This window comes from Crinia signifera, chromosome 7 (genome assembly GCF_055691185.1).
Source record: "Crinia signifera chromosome 7, ASM5569118v1, whole genome shotgun sequence".
Classification (NCBI taxonomy): Eukaryota; Metazoa; Chordata; class Amphibia; order Anura; family Myobatrachidae; genus Crinia; species Crinia signifera.
Genome location: NC_139223.1, coordinates 164,461,344 through 164,481,886, shown reverse-complemented (window position 1 = coordinate 164,481,886; position 20,543 = coordinate 164,461,344). Strand labels below are relative to the sequence as shown.

At 47.5% G+C, this 20,543-nt stretch overlaps 1 protein-coding gene across 1 annotated transcript; it reads left to right on the top strand.

Moving 5' to 3' along the window:
• The first annotated feature begins 1,039 nt into the window (after positions 1-1,039).
• Positions 1,040-19,575, top strand: IDH1 (isocitrate dehydrogenase (NADP(+)) 1). The gene is made up of 9 exons (XM_083154231.1): positions 1,040-1,198; positions 6,776-6,898; positions 10,742-11,033; positions 13,407-13,512; positions 14,311-14,488; positions 15,211-15,362; positions 15,470-15,610; positions 17,082-17,244; positions 17,894-19,575. The coding sequence occupies exons 2-9, from the start codon at positions 6,777-6,779 to the stop codon at positions 17,985-17,987; spliced, it is 1,248 nt and encodes a 415-aa protein (XP_083010357.1). The 5' UTR covers positions 1,040-1,198; position 6,776; the 3' UTR covers positions 17,988-19,575.
• The last annotated feature ends 968 nt before the right edge of the window (positions 19,576-20,543 follow it).

Sequence of the window (20,543 nt, the reverse complement as noted above, 5' to 3'; positions counted from 1 at the left end):
GGCGTTTCCATGAGAACGCTGGGCGTTCTCATGGTAATGAGGCAGTGACGCGGGTGTGTGGGCCGGGTAGCTGACATCACCGGATGTCAGCTGCCCGCCCATATCACGCCAGAGTGCACGCTAAACTAAGTAACTCAAAAGTCACTTATATAGGCGTGCACGCTAAACATCATTCGATGGTCACCGACCATCGAATGATGTGGGCGGACACCCCAGCAAAGCGAATGGATGTTTATGCAAAACATCCATTCGCTGCTGTGCGGGCGAAGCCGCACTTTGCTGGGGGGGCCGGGGGGGGGGAGGGGAAGGGCGTGCGTTTGCCGGGCGGGGTTTGGTGGACTCGCAAGGCTGCGAATTTGCAGCCTTGTGAATCAACCTGAATAACCCCCCAAAATCGGTCAAAAGCGCACAGCGTCTATTCGCGGCCGAAAACAGGGCGCGGCTTAATTAGCATAATCCGTGCCCTCATTTGCATAGACCACGCCCCCTCTTCGGTCGCTCGCGCACCTGCGCGAGTGTCCCTATTCTACAATGAAGAAAGTTGGGAGGTATGCGTATGCAATATGGTGCTGTGCATGTGAAGTACTTAGGCGGCCATCTTGGTACGGGTAATGAAGCCTCCCAGTTCTAATATCAATTCATAGTAATTCAGACCATTATGTGTTGTAATTGTGAATTAATAATCATATAATAATATAATATATACCATCCCAAGGTGTTATCCACTATAAGTGCATGATTTCTAGGATCATTAAGTATAGCCAATAACAGTGGATTTAGCCGACAATAAACAGACTGCGCCTTTAAGAACATAACGCTCCCTGTCACCTTTCCCCTAATAAACACCAATTAAATCCGCCCTCACTGTAAGCACGCCTCCCTCACCATGGTAACCCTTCCGGGCTTTCTGATCTGCCCGGCTGTAAGACACGCCCACTCACCGAGGCTTTCAGCGCAAAGGTCTAGGTGAAGCCTTCCTTCATTAGCGTGGTGAGCGCCTATTGGTCGCCTGTCTCCCTCCGGGAAGCATCCATTGGTGGAAGGTGAATCAGCTGGCAGAGGGGCGTGGCGAGGGGCCACATCTGAGAGAGAATTTGTTAGACTGCGCTGTCAATGCAACCTAACCCGTCCCAGGTCATCAGCAGCAGAGCAGCAGTGATCCTGATCCAGCCATTGTGCAGCCTCCAACAGCAGCCAGGTAACAGCAGCCCCCAGTGCAATGTCTGCCAGTCCTGTCACCTGTCATACAGCCCTGTCCGTGCCATGCATCTGCCTGTGCTGTTCTATATATGCCTGTGCTGTGCTATATACTGCATCTGTCTGTGCTGTGCTATATCTGCCTGTGCTGTGCTATATACTGCTGGTGCCATGCATCTGCCTGTGCTGTGCTATATACTGTATCTGCCTGTGCTGTGCTATATCTGCCTGTGCTGTGCTATATACTGTATCTGCCTGTGCTGTGCTATATACTGCTGGTGCCATGCATCTGCCTATGCTGTGCTATATACTGTATCTGCCTGTGCTGTGCTATATCTGCCTGTGCTGTGCTATATACTGTATCTGCCTGTGCTGGGCTATATACTGCTGGTGCCATGCATCTGCCTGTGCTGTGCTATATACTGTATCTGCCTGTGCTGTGCTATATACTGCTGGTGCCATGCATCTGCCTGTGCTGTGCTATATACTGTATCTGGCTGTGTTATCATATATACTGTATCTGCCTGTGCTGTGCTATATCTGGTTGTGCTGTGCTACAGTATATACTGTATCTGCCTGTGCTATGCTATGCTATATACTGTTTCTGGCTGTGTTATCCTATATACTGTATCTGTGTCAGCATCTTCTATTGCATTAGATAGTATTTCTGGAAATCGATGTAAAAGTGCATCTATGGCATCAGGACGAGGGTGCAGCGACCACTTTTTGGTTTGGAGCGTGGTGCTTGCTGTAATATCTGCAATATTTAGTATAGTAATGGGTGTGTCTGGCTCATTCCTGAACCTGCAGCTGCATTACTATCATTGTGCCTCTATGGAAGTGGGGTGTGCACAGAATTGCACAATTGTGGTATTATTGCAGCGAGAGTTCTGTCCGTTCTCTGCTGGCCCCCTCCCATGTGTGACAGCCAGGCTGGGAGTGGCAGGAGATTCAATGGAGGCTTGCATTCACTCAGCGGCCTCATTCCAAGCAGAAATAGCCTGTGCTTACAGGAACCGTGCAACCAGAATGTATATCCGTATGTCCCCTACACTTATTTATATCTCTGAAACTGAAATGGTAACAAAGGAATGTTTGTACGTTGTGGTTGCTAGGTTATTTACTAAGCGTCTAGGTATATAACCCAATGCTTCTGATAGTGTCATGTATGGTATTTACAAGGACAATGCTGTTACCTGCCATGTTTTTGCCAGTAACATCATTGCTTTTAAAGTTTGCCCATAAACGCCATCACAAGCGCAGATTTGTCGAACCAGACGTTTAGTAAATACCCCGCCCAGACTCGGCGTCCGGTCGGTGTGATGCATACAGAGCCTGTAGAGTTGTACAAGATTAAACATTTTGGGATTTCTCCATAGCTTGGAATACGGAATACGAGAGATCTTTGGAATAGGACGCAAGTCTTCTAACAAAGGGTCCAATTCAGGACTGATGGGAGCGCTGCGAGTGTCTGGGGAAAACCATAGGTGCGCCCAAGCGCTGAATTCCTCATCTGTGAATTCTACGGTTGCCGTAAAAACCTACATTCGCACGGCGGGATTTCACTCTAGCGGGGCGGAGTCTACCTGAATGCTGGGCGCTGCTTAGTCCCTCAGCAGCGGTCAGGTCTGAATAACCCCCCCAAATTCAGTCATGTTCCTTATATACCTTATACACAGCCTGAAGGGCTTGTTCTGCAATACAGAATTTGTGTGCATTGTACCAATCAGAGGGGTCACAGTCTCGCTGAAATACATTCTGTGTTCTGGAATATTCTGTATTTCAGCATTTTGCATATGGGAGACTCCAGAGTTTAGTTACTAAGATGGGAGGTATATTGAAGATAGGATGTTGCTATGGGCAACCAATCAGATTCTATTAGCTTCTAGAAGGCGCTACATAAATAAGAATCTAATTGGTTGCTATGGGAAACATCCCATCTTTAGAACTGCCACCTTTGTGAATTTACCCCTTAGTCAGTGCTGTCGCTGTGATGAGCCGCTGTCTAAATCCCTCTCTGTAGAGGCGAGATGAAGTTATATAATGCAGAGCGATAAGCCATCAACCAATCAGACCCTAACTGTCATTTTTCAAACCCAGCCTGTAACGTTGTTGTTAAGAGCTGATTGAATAGTGGTTTATCACTCTCCACTTTATCAGTTTTCAAGTTTAGTACATCTGGCCCAGGTGTGGTATGGGTCTCCGACATCAGAATCCCGTCTGCCCGCGCTCAGACAGTGGGGAAGGGGGGAGCTTTACGGTCTCTGTGGCTCCCTGCGCTCCCCACAGGTTCTATTCTACCTCTATGGGGGGTCATGGACCCCCACGAGGGGGAAGAATAGCCCCTGTAAGTCGGGATCCTGACTGTCAGGCTTTTAACACTTGGTATGCTGACCTCCGGAATCCCGACTGTCTGGAGTACATCCGGGACCCATCTGGCTCTAGGAGAGGTCTCACTGAATAAACCCAATAGTGTCTGTTCTTTCTCTAAATAGGGATGTTCCTGTGTGGTCTGTGTGACATGCCCCCTGCCGCGTCCCAGTGCCTTGCCCCCTGCCGATCGGTGGCATTGCACTCTCCGATGAGGCTGCACTGGAGGGTATCTCTGGCCAATGGGAAGTCGCTGTTTGGTGGCGGCACTTCATGCTTAAGTGACCATGTTATTCGGTGGATGGGTTAGGGAAATCTGTCCGACCAATGGGATTAATGTTACGGTATAAATGGTAGACAATGTCTTCATCGACAGTCACTAGGTCGACTACTAATGGTTGACAGACGCTTATGGTCGACATAGGCAAGGTCGACAGTCAAAAGTATGAAAAAAACACTTTAAAAAAATCCTAAAAACTCACGTTGACCTTGCCTATGTTGACTATAAGCTTATGTTGACCTAGTCACTGTCATCCTTTAGTGGTCGCCCCAGTCCTTGTCTATCCACTGACTGCATACCAGTGTCACTGGGCCACCTGTGCAAGATGCTCCTGGGCAGCTTTTGTACATTCTGAGCGTCCGCTATGTCAGCCGCATACAGAGCTGTGTGGGGTCCGGACCTAGTTTAGGCCTTTTCGTAGTTTCCTAGAGTTCATGTCTCCTCCAGGCCCGGAATAGCCCTCCGGACAGGATGCATAGAGGATTCCCAGCCTCTCACAATGTCACCTGCTTGGTATAATGTGTCCAGTGGGTGAAGCTTATTTCTGCTTGTCTGTAGGTCTGTGCAAGCGAGTCCATTGCGATACCCCCCCCCCCCCCCACATAATCTGGTATGTCACGTTGTGTTTGTGCATCACTGGTTAGCCTGTACAGATAAAGGTTCAGGGGCAGATGGATTGAGTCTGATAAAGCGGTGATAACGCAGCAGCCAATCAGCTGTGTTTGATAAAAGACTGTTAAGAGCTGATTGGCTGGTGCGTTATCTCCTTCCACTTTATCTCTTCATCGGGCTTAATACATCTTCTCCTATCCGCAGATCGCCGCAGACGTGTGTACGGATTAGGATGTTACACTATTAACACCGTACATACACTAAGCTTCAAAAGTGATAAAATGGAGAGTGATAAACAGCCAGCCAATCAGCTCCTACCTGTCATGTCACAGACTCTGTTTGAAAAATGTCAGAAAGGAGCTGATTGGTTGGTTGTTTATCACTCTCCATTTTGGGGGGGGGGGTATAGTTACTCCTTCCAGAAACAGTTACCTTTATTGTGTGTAATGTCCTGGCACAGAACCCGGGCAACCTCCCAATATTCTGGAAGTTCCAACCGGGACTCCTCTGCGCGGTGAAGCCATGCATCCCCAAAAATGGGGAGTGGCCTCTGCGAAAGGGGTGCGGCCCAGAAGGAATGTCGCTGCCGAGAGTCACGCTTCCCATTTACCATCACTGTAGGGACAACACGTTACTGCGCCACGAAATCGGGACAGCTGGGAGGAACAATATGAAATTGGGAAGGGTGCAGCAGTAGCAGAGCGAGGCATTGCACCGAAGATGGCAAGCCGCACGCCAGTTTGGGGTCCATGTGTTGATATTATTTCACACCCAAAAAACTTCATTAAAAAAAACCTTTATGTGTTGCCATTTTCATGGCGACCTTTTGTTTATGCCGACATTATCCACGTCGACTAATTTGGGTCGACGTTTTTAGTGTCGATCCTTAACCGTTTATTGCAGTGCAGTTCCCACCGGTGTACGCTGCCTTCTGCTGAGATTTATAGACAGTACTGTTTTTCCGGAAAAATAGGTTCAGGAACTCCAGGTCTGGGGGTGGATCAATTAAATAAAAAAAAACATATATAATAGAGAGAGGGAGGGAGAGATAGATGTATATATTGTATTTAGAAACAAAGGCACTCACAGGTGACTTTAAAATAAAACTTATCTTATGGAAATTAGATTTTCATTTCCTGATGATGTCATATTTAATTAGAGGTTCAGGAACTGAGTTCCTGCTGGTTCCTGCTGAAAAATAGCACTGTTTATAGATGATATATTGTTATTTATTGATCTACTTCTTTAGATGACAGAGTTTTTATAAATGAACGATCTCCAACCCAGCCGCTGTTACTTTAGCGCTGCCGTTTGTTATTCTGCATTCATCGTCTCAATCCGTTGCACGTTTGCTCTTTGCCTACAGACTGAGCGTGAATTCCTCGTATCTGTACCTTGGAGTCATTGTCCCAGGAAAGTGCTGTGTCACCGTCATTGTGTAACAGTGTGTACAGAGGTCAGTCAGCTGGATCGTCTGCTAACCTGGCCACACACTGGGGCTGGGTATCAGGTGGCGTGAGACGTGGCTGGGACTTTTTGAAAATGGCGCTAGGTGTCCCTTCCCCGGCCTACACCCCTGCGTATGACGGTGCAAGGCCTGTTACATCCACTGTGTGTAGTGTTTCCGTCATAAGACGAATATTCGCCGTCCGTCTCTTTTACCATCAGCTAGGAGTGCCCAGGACATTTCCCCGGACATTTCTGATACCTTGTGACTCATTTGCACCCGCGGTTTTGTACATACGCTGTGTGGCGCGCTGTAGGGGTATTCTGCATGCACAGTAGCAAATGAAAGCAGCTCTATGTACAGCGGCATTGGTGCGACTGGTGAATCAGGCCCACTGTACGATCGGCCAACAGGAGCGGTGGCGCGCTAGGTTTCCGCAATCTCCATTCACAGCCTGAAATTGGCTGAATGGTGGTCGGGTTTCTTACTTTAGTTTGTTCTCCAATCCCAGAAGCATTGTGCGTAGGGGCTAGGAGGTCTGCACATTCATTCTGCTATGGTCAAAGATGAGAAGGAGGGGGGGGGGGGGGGGGGGGGCAGAGCTCTGCTTGTAAGCACCCCCTACTGTCCATGGCTGTGGCTGGTTGTCTGCCCCCCCCCCCCCCCAACCTTCCACTTGTAGGGGGGGGCTGTCCATCGCTGGACGTCTGCCCATATGATAAGTAAAGTATCCTGCAGGTGTTAGCAGGGGCTGTCTGGAGGAATGTCACTGTTGTAGTGGGCAGAATACAGGTAGGACAGTGACCTTGTGACTATTTCCTAACCCTCTGACATTGGCGTTTTCGCTGTTTTGTTTCCGCACTGTCCAGAATGTCCAAGAAGATCGCAGGTGGCTCCGTGGTGGAGATGCAGGGAGATGAGATGACCCGCGTTATCTGGGAGCTGATCAAAGAGAAGCTGATCCTGCCGTACGTGGAGCTGGATCTGCACAGGTAATGTACCAGCTGGCAACACACACACACACACACACACACACACACACACACCCACACACCCACACACCCACACACAGAATTGCAGTGTATCTCTCAATATGAACGCTAGAAGCCGGAATGGGGAATTTCCTGCCCGAGAGCCGGTTGTGCAGAACATTCCAAAAGACGTGTAGTGAAGTAGTTGTTGCTGCTGTTTGACAATAAACCGAATCCAAATCTAATCACTCATTATTGGGACAGATTTACTATGCTTTAGAGCAGGCATGTCCAACGTTGGCCCTCCAGATGTTATGAAACTACACATCCCAGCATGCTTTGCAATAGTTTTAGCATTCTCAAATAGAAAAACTGTGGCAAAGCATGCTGGAATGTGTAGTTTCACAACATCTGGAGGGCCAACGTTGGACATGCCTGCTTTAGAGAGAGATAAAGTACTGGCTAATCTGGGATAGGCTGCATGGAGGGTTGGGGGAGGAAGGGGAACCACTGTCTTCATTCCCTCCATCTGGATGCCAATGTCGGTATTCTGACCGCTGGCATCCAACCATCAGTATGTATTCCCAGAACCGGAGTCGCATTGGCCCGTTTCGGAGGATGAAGGCGCTACGCTACCTGTTCTTTTGCATATGACCGGCCAGGTCGCTGCGATGGAAGCTCACTTGTCATTGGCTGCTTTACACCCATACACTTAGGACCTTATTCTGGTCCATGCGCACCTGTGCAAATTTGAGTGGGTGCACAATGTTTTGCAACTGCGCACGTGCTGTGTACAAATGGCCGCGGAAAACTGAGTATACGCCGGGTGCTCGCACACAACACTGCGGACGGAGGGGCGTGGGGAGCATTCCCATGAAAACACTGGGCGTTCCAATAGTAATGACCCAGTGACGCAGGTGCCGGGGACGGACAGCTGACATCACCGGTTGTCAGCTGCCCACCATGTCGTCGTCCCCCCCCCCAGAACACAGGCAGAGCTAAGATACCTGAGAGTGTCTTAGTTTTGCATGTACCTTCCACATCATTGATGGTTGGTGACCATCGAATGATGTGGATTTGGCCCCGTAGGCTGTGAAAGGCTGTTTATGCAAAACATCCTCCGCAACCGTGCGGGGATACCTGCGTGCGAGGGGAGGCGGGGATTTAATAGACGCAGCGATGCAAACTTCGCAGGGTTTTCTATTCAGAACACTAGAAACATCAGGATGACCATTTGTGTTTTTAAGCGTCTGGGTTTTCTGTTATTCCTCCTTTATCACGTACTGTACCGCCATTTCTAACTCGCGAGAGAGATGCAGCATCACAAACCGTAGATCCCGGCTATGTGACCCTGCGGGTACTGTAAGGTGACACTCCCGCTGAGAGCATGCTCACCTTCACCTGATGTTATGTAACACTCACCTTTGCTCCACTTGGATCTGACGTGTAGCCGGCTTTTGTGCAGAGACTTTGAACTGATTAAGGAACCAGCTTTTCTCCTAGCGGCACCAAACGGCTTATCTGGGATACAGGGAAAAGTTCCCCGGGCAGTGCAGCTGGTATATACTGTATACACTGCAGAGGGACCCTGCTCGCTGTAATTATTCATATCTTCCCTGCCCTACAAGTTACGGTTGTGTAAGACAAAGGACATGCAGTGAGTGTCAGCTCTGTGGGCTAAGACGCACTGTTAATGAAAGCGGTCAGAAGGGTATGGCCAGCGTGGCTGATCATTATCCGTGTGTTACAGCCGCGCTATGCTGCACGCTGGACTTTGAAGTGGACAGGATAGAGGAGCAGAAGAGCCCATTGGCTCCTGGCAGATAAAACCAGGAACCTCTCTGTGTATTATTTACGGGATCCGGATGGCTGACTGGCCGAGTCTAGGTCACATGCACAAGGTTGAGATTGACAAAGGGTCGACACAAGCAAAAAAGTTAACGTGCACAAGGTCGGCATTGCCAAAAGGCCAATGTGCACAAGGTCGACAGTAACAAACTTTCGACACAAACACATGGCTGACATGACAGTGGTCAACACATGAAAAATGTCGACATGCGTATTAAACCATTATTATTATTTTTTTTACTTTACCGCTCCCAATTGGAGTCCACGTGGACGGTAAAGTGTGCCGACTGTCAACCTTGTGCATCTACACCTTTTGTCACTGTGGACCTTGTGAACGTCAACCTTTTTAGTGTTGACCTAGACCTGGTCTGTGAGCTTACTTTTGACCATGAGCTTCCAGCAGTATACAGCCACCTGCTAATGCAGGGCTGGGCAACACCGACCCTCCAGATGTTAATGAACTACACATCCCAGGATGCTTTGCATTAGTTTTGCTATGTGGCCATGCTGAAACTGATGCAAGGCATGCTGGGATGTGTAGTTCATCAACATCTGGAGGGCCGGTGTTGCCTAGCCCTGTGCTAATGGGATCACTAGTGTATGGATGTATTGAATAACAGGTGGGTAAATAGAGGCAACTGTAAAGACCTGGAGTTAATTTCAACCAGTTAGGATAGAGCTGGAGCGAAGCTTACGCCTAGAGCAGATCAATTGTGCATCCTGCTCCTGATACGGCAAGATAAAGGGTGTAGCATAGAGTGCAGAAAATAACGCCCGCAGATGATATTAAGGCGTATTTGGTTGTGAAATGCGCCTAATAGCCCGTGTTTTGAGCCGGAATGCTGCCCCCTTATTTGTGCATTGATGCAGAGAAACTCTAAATGGATTGTGATGAAATACAGGCACTAGATTATCAACACCTCAAAAGAGAAATGGGTTGGGTCGCCGCTATCTGATTTTTCAAAAGTTCTTAAGAGTTGGCTGTGAGTGGAGGCTGCCCTGGCGTATTGCAGAGATTTTGGGGTTGGATGGCTTCACGTGAAATTTGGACTGTGGTCTTTAGGTGGTGGTCCTGCAACGTGGTCCACCAACGCGCCAGCTGCCACAAGAGCGGGTCACTGCTCCGGTCGGGTACCCCAAGGAGAGCACCTCGATGAGATACAGCACTGGAAGTAAATTGGCCATGTTCTCTATGCATTGGTGGGGTCATGAACGTGCCCATTACAGCTCTCGATTTTTACCTTAACTGTTGCATGCGATGATGACGGCACATTTACAGCTTCATCGTGAATCCTGTGGCACTTGGGCACAGGCCATGAGGTGGTCAGCCCCGGTGGCTCACTGACCCGATAAAACATTATGTGGTTTCATTGCTCCACTGCCCGCAGATCACATTGCATGCGATTTGCGTGCCATGCAATCCAATGCAATTTAGCACCCCCACTATCTACGTCAGCTCGAAGCGTGGCGAGCGGACTCGGTACGCGTACTCCCAACCTGCTCATACCCCCACTATCCACGTCGGGTGGAGTTGACTTTATAAAGTCTGGCGAGCGGACGTGAAAAACAAGCCCGAAGCACTGCGAGCGGACGAGGATTACTTGACGTGTTTTCTGCGTCCGCTCGCCACACTTTATAAAATCAACTCCGCTCCGATGTGGATAATAGAGGTATGAACAGGTCGGGAGGACGCGTGCCACGCTCGCCACGCTTCAGGCTGATGTGGATAGTGGGGGGTGTGTGTGTGTGTGTGTGTGTGTGTGTGTGTGTGTGTGTGTGTTTGTGTGTGCTAAATTGCATCGGATCACACGCATGCGATTTGCCTGCGATGCGGGCAGTGGTGCCATGAAACTACACAAGTACCCAATATGTATATAACCTGTACAACCTTCATAGACTATAAGGCATGATACCTTTTTATTATTAAATAGTATCGGACTGGGCAGCACACTGAGGTGACAGATGCACATTTGTATTGATATATCGTCTTCTGTTTTTTTTTTATTATTTTTCAAGCTATGATCTTGGGATGGAGAACCGCGATCTGACGGATGATAAGGTCACCGTCGAAGCCGCTGAAGCCATTCAGAAATATAACGTTGGAATCAAGTGCGCCACTATTACCCCCGATGAGAACAGGGTGGAGGAGTTCAAGTTGAAGCAAATGTGGAAGTCGCCCAACGGAACCATAAGGAACATTCTAGGGGGGACGGTGTTCAGAGAGGCCATCATCTGCAAGAACATTCCACGGCTGGTGTCTGGGTGGGTCAAACCCATTATCATTGGCCGTCACGCTTACGGTGATCAGGTGAGGTTATACAGGGAGACGGTTAGTAGAGTATGATGCAGTGACTATATATACTGTATGTGTGTGTGTATGTATGTATATATATATATATATATATATATGTATATGTATATGTATATGTATATGTACTATGTGATATACCCTTTGGTCTCTGTGATGCCCACTTGCCACTAAAACGATTTAGTATATCGATTATTTTATACACCTGTTTCTTTTCCGCCATATTATGTGTCATTTGTGGTGATATTCCCATACAACACTTTTTGGGGTATATTCACTTAAAGTCAGATCCATTCTGACATTCTTTTGTCAGAATGGATCCAACGTGGGCTATTCAAATAGCAGCAAAATTCGACTTTTTCGGATTTGGCTGCTGCTGCTCACCTGGCCGGTGGCTGGACAGTTGAGCGACGCAGGACCCGGTACGTAATGACGACACCAGGTGAGCTGCTGCTGCTCACCCGACTCCATCCTGCCTGCCTCAAGCCGACTCTTTTTTAAAGTCGGATTAAGATTGTCAGAAACGGGACCAAAACCTGTCGGATTTGTCCCCGTTTCAGACAAAAGCAGGCAGATTGGCTGCTATTCCACCAATCCTCCTGGTTTCCGACAGGTCTGAGCATTCCGACCTCTCAGAAAAAGTGATGTCTTTCCGACAAAACAGCAGTTCCGACGGTAATTGAATATACCTCTTTATTTTTACATAATCCAATGGTTTCCTGACTGTTCTCAAACATCCTAACAGTCCAGGTTTTCAGGATATCCTTGTTTGAGCACAACTTATTTAGTACCTTAGTCTATTTGCTATAACACACTGAGATCAATTGTGGATCTTCTGAAATACCAGACTGTCTGAATGCCTTGAGGCCCAAGTTTGGGAGAGATACGGTCGTATTGTCGACACCACTTAGATCGACAGTCATTAGGTCGACACGTTGGGTCGACAGGTGGCAAGGTCGGCAAGGTGTCTAGGTCGACATGGGTGAAGGTCGACAGGTGGCAATGTCGACATGGGACAAGGTCGACTTGGTTTTAGGTTGACACAGCGTTAGGTCGACATGGGTTAGGTCGATATGTTGTTGTTTTTTACTGTTTTTTGAGCCAACATGTGCCGACAGGCGGTATTTCACGCCCTACCATCCACTAGGGTGTGGTGGGAGAACAAAATAGTGTGCCGAGCGCAGCGAGGCCCCATGCCCGAAGCATAGCGAGCGATGCGAGGGGCTGTGGTTCACTTCCAACTGTGTCCATGTCAACTGTGTCGACATTCGGGTCAAGAAAACAGTACAAAAAACAAAACCTGTTGACCTGTCGACCTAAAACCATGTCGACCTTGACACCTGTCGACCTTGACACCTGTCGACCTTGCCACCTGTCGACCCAACGGTGTCGACAATACGATCCACACCCGTTTGGGAACCACTGACACAAACCCTTGTGGCGCCATATAAATAAAGGATAATAATAGACTAGAAAACTATGTGACATCACACCTGAACAGAGCTGGCGCATAGCAGACGTTAGATAGTCCGGTCTTCCAGCTGCACGCCATAGGAACCATTGGCCTAATTCTACATCTTGCCTGGGTTATCAGGATGTGAAAATTTTGTATTGAATCGCTGCTTCAGATCTTTCAATTCAAAGCTACAGAAAGAACTGTAGTGATTATGCTGTTAATGGCTAACCAGCGCTGTACACACAGCACCGCAGAATGACCCTTCACCACTGGGCTAAAAGGGAGACGTTTGCTTTTCAATGTAGAGGGAAAAGATGCATCAAATTCTGCAGGTTTCCTTTATCGTATAGGAGCAATGCTTTCCGGAATAACTGCGTATGTCCAAGTGGTATTATACGCAACTGTATCGTAATAATTCCACTTTGCCTTCAAAATCCCGGGTTTCTCAGGTGATCGCGCATCCCCCTGGGGTTTAGATCTGTGTTAAAGTAAACAGCCGGAGACAAAGTCCTGCGTTCCTGACCCTACTCAGTGTCGGGGATGAGAACTGGTATTTTACCCGATTCAGCAGTGGAAAAGGGGTATAAGGGTTTATTATTATTACTCCCAGTTCTGTATTATTTATATAGCGCGTCTTATTATTTATACAGAGTCCTGGTGGTTCCGAATTTCTCCCATTTCCCAGATTTGGGCCTCGAGACAAACCGATTTTGGATAAGGCTGTTGTTGCTCATGGCGATGGTTTAGAGGGCTCCATGCTGCAATATGGGGTCAGATTACCAAATGTCACAGATTGTATATTCAGCAGAGAATGTATAGAGCGGCGATAATGTACAATAGGGGAACATGGACGTTCCCAGCAGCACGCGGCAGTATCCTAATAATCTCCAACACTTCCTCTGGTTTCCTTGTTGCAGTACAGAGCGACAGACTTCGTCGTTCCCGGACCAGGCACCGTGGAAATATCCTTCACTCCGAAAGGCGCCGGGGAACCCATCAAATACGTTGTACATAATTTCGAAGGTTAGTATATAAAAAATGTAGAAAGCAAAGGACTAGGTTCAACTGAAGATGAATTGGGTCCTATAATCGTAAAAATCCCTTGATTTTTTTTTTTTTTTTTTTTTCCATGGTCTATCTATCTAGAAATAGTACATTGAAGAGAAATCTTCCATAATTCCAAATAATTATTCTTGATTATGTATAAAAAATTTTTTTTTATAAATAATAATAATAATAATCTTTAATCGTAATTTCTAGTAATGAATGGGCTGGACGAAGGTTAGATGAACACTAAGGAGGTAATTTAATAACATAGGAGATCTCCTTCACATAGGGTGTTGCTATGGGCAACCAATCAGAATCCAGTTATTTAGCACCTGCTAGATATAATAGATGGTATATGATTGGTTGACCATAGGAATATCCCATCTGACATAGAACTCCCATTTTAGGAAATTCCCGCTTGAGGGCAGTATTCGATCCGGGATTACGACTGTCGGAATCCCGGGCTGTTTTCGCTCCGCTCGAAAAATACTCAACAGGCGGAATTCAATGTTCCGTCTGTCGAGTTTCGAAAAGTGGGCGTGAATTTGACAATCTGCAGCCGTTTCCAACAAAACAGATCCGACTGGTTTAATAGTCGGATCTGTTTTGTCGGAAACGGCAGCATTGAATAGGCGGAAGACACTATTTCCCCTGTCGGAAATAGCTGGATGGAATACCTCTCTGAGGGGTACATTTTGTAAAGCTTTTAAAAATAAAGAGATGATGTTTCCCATAGCAACCTTTTTAAATCCCAGCATCTTGTTTCTCCCGCAGACTGTGGGGGGGTCGCCCTCGCCATGTACAACACCGACCGGTCCATCAGAGATTTTGCCCACAGCTCCTTCCAGATGGCTTTGGTGAAAGCCTGGCCCCTGTATATGAGCACCAAAAACACCATCCTCAAGCGCTACGACGGACGGTTCAAGGACATTTTCCAGGAGATCTACGACAAGTAAGAGATTTATTTAAAATTAAATGGACATGAAATTTCACAGAAAGATCTGTTCTCTTAGTGAAAATCTGCAACACAGATAATCGGTGATGTTTTTGTGAATCCGCCGTATGGTTTGAGCATTGACCGATCTTTGGTAAATGCACGGGATCAATTACAGCATAGGCCCGTATTCAATCCAGGCCAAAATTTTCGCCAGGAGAAAAATCTGCAGTTTTCGACTTTTTTTTGTTCCAATTCGATTTGCCCTATTCAGTCCCAGTGCTGTTTTTTTTTTACCTGGTTGCAAAATCCAGCATCGGCGATAGCGAAATTGCTGCAAATTCACGTGTTATTGGTGAATTCGTAGCCGTTTTCGTCCAAATAAAAAGCGAAATGAATGGGCTAGAATGTACTCAAAAATGGGCAAAATGCCCGTGATCTAATAATGAAAGGTGAATCTTTGCCTGTCTTTTTTTCACCTGGTGAAATACTCGGCCAAGATTGAATATGCCTCTTAGTTTTCCAGATGATCAATCTGCAATAGCAAAACAATCTGGGATAACTGCTGCTCCCTCTTTATATGGAATTGATGCTCAGAGGGGCTGAGAACTTCATAGACCTGTGTGATCTTGATGGCATTAATCCTGAAGGAGAATGTTTCTTAATAACCAGATCTCAATATTCTCATGGCGACAAGGATCCGATTGGTCAAAGTAATGGTCATTTTGGTTTTCTTGCAGAGAATACAAATCCCAGTTTGATGAGAAGAAGATCTGGTACGAGCACCGGCTCATCGATGATATGGTGGCGCAAGCAATGAAATCGGAGGGCGGCTTCATCTGGGCGTGCAAAAACTACGACGGTGACGTGCAGTCGGATTCAGTCGCTCAAGGTGAGACAAAAGCACAGTGCCCTCTAGAGGAATACCGCTGCAATGCACTACCTGGGCAATAGCCGCCTGATCACTCCGGTGCAGTCATTGGCTTTGTTCTTCCGCAGGCTACGGCTCCCTGGGAATGATGACCAGCGTCCTCATATGTCCAGATGGGAAGACTGTGGAGGCAGAAGCGGCACACGGCACGGTCACTCGCCACTACAGGATGCACCAAAAAGGCCAGGAGACCTCTACTAATCCCATCGGTAAGTGAAGTCTGGGACCACTACTTTGAACTCTGATTATCACCTTTATATACAAGTAGTACATTGGAATAACCGTTGCACCTACACATACCCATGCTGCATCATCTCTCGGTTCATTCCCAGCTGCCATAGAGCAGTGATAAGGGAGAAGAGTGAGCCAGAGGAGGAGCAGCCCATGACAACCAATCAGCTGCTCTGTATAATTTTATATAATGCATATTATAGATGTTACTTCAGTGCTGATTGGCTGCCATGGGATGCACCTCCTCTGGCTCACTTCTCCTCCCTTATCACTGCTTCATACATCTGCCCCTATGCCCCTTATGCCATGCTGGTCCTTCAGTCTGGGCTCCACAGTGAGAGACACGGTCCCCTCTACAAATGACAGGACAGAGGTTATTGGATTAATATATAAATCAGTATAACGGACCAATTTGTGACACCTGTGTGTTCTCACTCGAAATAGTCTGAAAATCTGGCATTTTTCAATGTATTTCGCTTTGCCTGCCCATGGCAGGTGAAACAAAATGGCTGATAAGCTGCGGCATGTGCCGGCTTCTCAGGGCTAATAGAATAGCCGTGTAGTGATAGTTTCCCCCAATCAATGATATACCGGCCATAGTATACACTTGCAGGTGCCACAGTCCGTCTGTCCCATCTGCTATCACACAGGTTGTGCACTCCTGACTACACAATTGTGGAGCCTTAAGGCCCATACACACTGGGCAATTTTGAGCTGAAAGCTCTTCAAATTTGGTGTTTTCAGAGGCTTTCAGCTCACAGCCACCCAGTGTGTGAGGCTCATGGCGGTGAGCGCTGCTGTGTGCTCCCGCGCCATTGCTGGGAAAGCCGCTCATCTGATTGTAATACCAGCTGCGGCGATGCGCTATGCAAAGCCGTCCTCTCCCCGCTGACATCACCGGGCAGGGGGAAAGCCGCTCAGTGTGTATACACTGAGCGGCTTCCCTCCCAACGATCACAGCGGTCCATACACGCTGGGCATAGTCGCCTAGTATGTATGGACCCAGAGAAAGGAGGCGGAACCAGCGTTAGCATTATCCTGCCCCAGATTACTGAGGATACATAATGACCGTACCCACTTGTAGCATAACTATGGAACAAAACCCAAATAATTAGCGCACTGGTTATTAATCCTCTGTCCGCTGTATAAATCATAGATGTGAATGTGATCAAGGCCACTTCCGTCAGGTCTGACATTGACTGGAGACTAATTCTTTCACCTTTGTTAGCACTTTACTGTTGTATGTACTAAGGACCCGTCTCCTGGTACAGTATGTATTATGTTATGTGGCTTCCAGTGCAGCTTACACATTGATGCCGACGGTAAGGTGGGATTCCCATCACAAATAGGCCTATATTCATTTCTTGCATTATGCAGTTTAGGACTCATATAGTCCACCATTCGCCTACAGCTGTACGTATGACCATTATATATATATATCATTCCCAGCTTCCATCTTTGCGTGGACCAGAGGCCTGGAGCACAGAGCGAAGCTGGACAACAATTCCGAACTGAAGACCTTCGCTACGGCCTTAGAGGAAGTTTGCACGGAGACCATAGAGGCTGGATTCATGACTAAAGACCTCGCTGCTTGTATTAAGGGCTTACCGAAGTGAGTGTTCCACCGATCGGGGTACAGAAGTCGGTTACATGATTTAACACTTTAACCCCTCACTAGTGTGATGACTTTGGGGCAGTTGGCATGTGGTGGTGGTGGTGGTGGTGGTGGGGGGGGGGTCTTATAAACCTTGTACACCCCAGGCGACTCTTGCCTCCGTACTGAGCGATGGGCTTAAGCATAATCATCTAGCACACATCACGGTACACCCGCAATGCTCACCGTGATGTGTGCTGAGCAGTTGTGCTGAGCGGGGTTTATCTTACTGCTTATAGGCAAAACCCCATGATCTAGCTGGAAAGACCGCGCAATCACAGTCTTTCCCTGCGGCGATGGCGACGCACGGCACCGCCTGGGGCTATACAGGCGGAGCGATCAGTGCTCCATTTTTAAGGGATCTAGTCGAATTTCGGATACCTGTTGTCGGCCATGTTTATTCTGTGCAGCTAGTCTTTACTCTGTGGTATTGTAATGCTTCTTAGTAGCCATGTGTAGAGTGTGCACCGGCATTTTTCTGGGTGGAACTACAAGTCTCAGCCTTTATATTAAGGTGTGCAGTCCAAACTACCCCATATACTGTAGTTCCATTTATATTTGACACTGTATCCATTACAGAGAGATAACCGTTCCTTTCTCCCCCTAGTGTCCAGCGCTCCGATTACTTGAATACATTTGAATTCCTGGACAAACTGGCAGAGAACCTACAGCGGAAACTTGCTGCTCAACCTAAACTGTAACCGCGCCCCAGCATTCAGCCAATCTCAGGTCTCCGTCTACACCAGTAGCCTACAGCCTTCAGCAGGACCTTCTGATTTTCCCACAATGCAACTCTGTCTTTTCTATGGTTTATACTCCCTTTGTAGGTTTTATACAACTTATGAATTTGCATCCAGACTTTTTGCTGGAGATGTCCCGGACGAGGTGGCGGTTGTGGTGTAGAAAATTCCTACGCAGTTATATGCTAAAGCCCTCTCTGTATTGGAGGGATTAGCAAATATCATGGAGCCAAGACCACAACACGATAGCTGCCGCTGTATGATGGGAAACCCGCAGGAAAGTAGAACGCGTTAGTCACTTCCTATGCCGTACCTGCTGTGCGATTACGCCAGCCTTGTGACACGTTGCCAATCTGAGACTGGGCCCTTTGCATGGCTATAGAGGAAGAAATCCCGGCCTCAGCAAATCTTAAAATGTGGCAACTGTTGCAAATATGCAAAATATCATATACCGGGACAGATACAGATGGGACGGCTACTAATGTCTTATTGTATAGTCATGTCCTTCCGTTTACTTGTTCTTAAGTCCTTGCCTTGCTGCTCTCCTATATGGACAATGGACCAAAATGCGAACGTGATTCTGCAGTATATCAGAACCAATTTTTAGGGGATTCGGTATGGAATCCCGGCGGTCGAAATCCCGACAAGGGGGGGGGACGTGGATCCCCCCACCCTTGCGGGCACACAGTGGGTCCGGTGCCTCACTACGCACAGCACACTAATTTATTCTCCCTCTATGGGTGTCGTGGACACCCACGGAGGGAGAAAGTGTTGGGATTTTGTCGGTCGGGATTTTGAACGCCGGGAAACTGACCGCATCCCACTTTTAGGGGGGAGGTGTAACAGATCAGAATTCCTAGAATACTTACACATTTGGTTGTCCCTACAATAAGGAAAGTCCACTTTAGTAATTATGGGTAAAACTCTGGAATATTATGCAGACAGTAGGACATATTTTGGGGAAAGGTGCAACTGAAGAAGACACTACGAAACGCGTCGGTGGGATCTATAGAACATAGGAAGTAGATAATGCACCTTCAGCCGGGGTTACATTGAATGCACCATTGTTATGCAATTACAGTCCCTAGGATTGAAGAACTTACACATTTCCCATGTTCAGTATGCTTTGTCATACAGAATATAGAACTTGAATATATTTAAGGATTCTGTCTGTACCATGTGTGGCCCCACAGACGACTTGATGGTCTTCATACTAATCGCCATAGCCTCTTTTGCACAATATGAATGGTGCTAGCCAGTACATTATTCCCAATGCAGTAAGCCAGCGCAAACAGGGAGGTCCAGCGATAGGCCGCAGGCAGTGGCTGAGAGGTGTTCTGGGTAACCCCTGTGCATGCAGTCTATGCCCCCTGTATACTGGCTGATGGTACCATGTCCGCTCCCTCTTATGTTAAAAGCATTTAAACCTTCACCATTCGGTCATTGGAGAACATGTTGTGTTTTCCACCTCATAATGTTTGTTGCAAATCACAACTAATTCTTTTAACAGAAATGTCTGGTGTTTTTTAATAAAGCAAGTTCCTACTGAGGTCGTGTGTATTTTATATATTTTAAGAGAACATTTAGGGCCCTATTCTAGTTCACTCTTTCTAACAAAATCCTTCTTAGATGGACAAAACCATGTGCATTGCAGGTGGCGCAGATGTAACATGTGCAGAGAGAATTAGATTTGGGCGAGTTATTTTATTTCTGTGCAGGGTAAATACTGGCTGCATTATTTTTACACTGCAATATAGATCTCACTTTGAAGTAAAACCCCACCCAAATCGAAATCTCTCTGCACAAGTAACAACTGCCCCACCTGCAGTGCACATGGTTTTGTCCATCTAAGAGGATTTTGTCAGAAAGAATGAACCAAAATAAGGCCCTTAGTGACGTGAACATAAAGGCTTTGGAGAGGCAAATAGGTAGAAATCACAGGAAAACGTATTACTGACGGGAGGGGGATACATCACAGGAGAACGTATTACTGACGGGGAGGGGGATACATCACAGGAGAACGTATTACTGACGGGGAGGGGGATACATCACAGGGGAGGGGGTACATCACAGGAGAAGGTATTACTGACGGGGAGGGGGTACATCACAGGAGAAGGTATTACTGACGGGGAGGGGGTACATCACAGGAGAACGTATTACTGAGGGGGAGGGGGACACATCACAGGGTAACGTATTACTGACGGGGAGGGGGATACATCACAGGAGAACGTATTACTGAGGGGGAGGGGGATACATCACAGGGTAACGTATTACTGACAGGGAGGGGGATACATCACAGGAGAACGTATTACTGAGGGGGAGGGGGATACATCACAGGGTAACGTATTACTGACAGGGAGGGGGATACATCACAGGGTAACGCATTACTGACAGGGAGGGGACACTTCACAGGGGCACACGCAGGGACATACCTCCAGGGTCATACCAACTGAGGAGACAGTGCTTGGAGCACCACCACCTCATCTGCCTGACCCCCCCCCCCTCCACACACACTCA

Coding starts and splice junctions, on each gene's coding strand:
- IDH1 (XM_083154231.1), top strand. CDS start 6,777: ATGTCCAAGAAGATCGCAGGTGGCTCCGTGGTGGAGATGCAGGGAGAT. Junction 11,034..13,406: donor GTCACGCTTACGGTGATCAG/GTGAGGTTATAC, acceptor TCCTTGTTGCAG/TACAGAGCGACAGACTTCGT. Junction 15,611..17,081: donor GACCTCTACTAATCCCATCG/GTAAGTGAAGTC, acceptor TATCATTCCCAG/CTTCCATCTTTGCGTGGACC.